The following is a 2,023-nucleotide window of genomic DNA, read 5'->3' on the forward strand; positions in this document are numbered from 1 at the left end:
TTGTTCATTTTCGGTTACAGTTATACCTGTTTTCTTTGGTACCACTAGCACGGGACTTACCCATTTGATGTCCGATATCGGGAAGATCATACATGCATTCAACAACTTGAGAATCTCTTTCTTCACTACTTCCATCATGGGAACCTTCTTTGGGCTTCTCTGGTTGGTTTGTAGTCTTCTTCCATAAGGATCTTGTGCATACAAAGTGTTGGACTCAAGCCCTTTATGTCGGCTATGGTCCATCCGATTGCTCCCTTATGGTTCTTTAGAGTTTCAATCAACTCGCTCTCTTGTTCGACTGTCAACTTGTTAGATATGATTACCGGCTAAGTTTTCTTTTCTCCAAGATATGCATACCTTAGATGCTCGGGAAGAGTCTTTAACTCGAGCTCTGGTGCCTGCATAATAGATGGAAGAAGTTTTTGGTTAGTATTTGGCAATTTTATTTTTTGTTCTACATACCTTTCTTTCTTATGCATATCCATAAAGGTCACGAACTCCATTAACTCCTCCCCAATCTTGAACTTTTCAATAAGTTCTTTTGCTGCAACTTCGTTAATGCTTCTGTTTAACACTAATGCTAGAACATCATGGTTAGATAACTCAAAATATTCATTTGTGAGCGGTTCAATAACATCAATGAAATTTAGAGATGAGACATCACTAGGATAACGCATAGCATCATATATGTTAAAATTAATGACTTTCCCGTCAAATTCCATAGAGAGAGTGCCACTATGAACATCAATTTTGATTTTAGCAGTTTTTAAAAATGGCCTCCCTAATAAAATTGAGCTGGAATTCGGGGTGTCATCATCCTCCATGTCTAAAACATTGAAGTCTGCTGGAAATACTAGTTCATTCACTTGGACTAACACGTCTTCTAGTACACCTTTTGGGTGTACTAAAGACCGATCGGTCAACTGGATGGTTACCCCGGTCCTCTTTAACGGTCCCACATTAAGTGTTTTGAAAATTGAGTATGGTAGGACGTTAATAGAGGCTCCAAGGTCCAGCATAGCTCTAGGCAGAGTAACATTCCCCAATTTACAAGGAACGGTGAAAACACCCCGATCCTTGCACTTTGGGGGTAGCTTCTTTTGTAACACTGCTGAAATATTTTCACTCACCTGGACCGTTTCATTACCTTTAAGTTTCTTATTTGATATACAAAGTTCTTTTAGGAACTTCGCGTATCGTGGAACCTGTTTTATAGCATCAAGAATAGGAATGTTTACCTCTACCTTTCGGAATGTCTCTATGATCTCTTGTTCTTCCCTTTTCTTTCTTCGTGCTTCTTAGTCTCGATGGGAATGGAGGTGGAGGAGTGATCATAACTTCACTTTCAATTGGTTCTTTCACTTCTCTCTTTTCTTGATCTTTCTTTTCAACCACAATTTCTTCCTCCTCATCTTCTACAGTAGGACCTTCATAGCTCTTTCCACTTCTCAAGGTAATGGCACAAGCATTGTGTTTAGGATTTTTCTCGGTTTGTGGGGGTAGTTTACCTTGAGAATCTATCTTACTCATTGAGGTAGCGAGTTGAGACATTTCTTGTTCCAAGTTCTTAATGCTAGCTTCAATCTTTTGTTAGAATGTATGAATGCTTGTAGCTAAACTTTTCACGATATCTTCTAAAGACATACCTGAGCTACTCGTTTGCTGTTGTGTAGGCGGTGGTTGAGGAGGTTGGAATTTTTGTTGTTGGTGCTGATTACCTTGGTATGGAGGACGTTGCAGATATTGTGGAGGTCTTTGTTGGTAGCCTATATTCATAGGTTGACCCCAATTTTGATTACCTCGAGGTTGTTCATATTGTCTTGAATTTTGTCCCGAGTAACCTCCCATTGCTTGTGCTTGTTCAACATCTTCTTGCAATGAAGGAAACATATCAGTAGGATGCCCAAATTGTAGACATATACCACAAGCTCAGGCTAGAGGTTCTGCATCCTTACTTTTTAGTTGCATAACGACTTTTGTTAGTTCAGCAAGTTGAGTTTCTATGGGAGGAGTATTTACTTCA

At 39.3% G+C, this 2,023-nt stretch overlaps 1 protein-coding gene across 1 annotated transcript; it reads right to left on the reverse strand.

Annotated features, from left to right (window-relative positions):
* Positions 1–326: 326 nt before the first annotated feature.
* Positions 327–1,551, reverse strand: LOC143576272 (uncharacterized). Its single transcript, XM_077060402.1, has 2 exons — positions 1,239–1,551; positions 327–1,147 (listed from the first exon to the last, which is right to left on the reverse strand). The coding sequence occupies exons 1-2, from the start codon at positions 1,549–1,551 to the stop codon at positions 327–329; spliced, it is 1,134 nt and encodes a 377-aa protein (XP_076916517.1).
* Between the last annotated feature and the right edge of the window lie 472 nt (positions 1,552–2,023).

This window comes from Bidens hawaiensis, unplaced genomic scaffold (genome assembly GCF_021521415.1).
Source record: "Bidens hawaiensis isolate Kalapana, Puna unplaced genomic scaffold, B.hawaiensis_p1.1 tig00028040_1, whole genome shotgun sequence".
In the NCBI taxonomy this organism is placed as follows: domain Eukaryota; kingdom Viridiplantae; phylum Streptophyta; class Magnoliopsida; order Asterales; family Asteraceae; genus Bidens; species Bidens hawaiensis.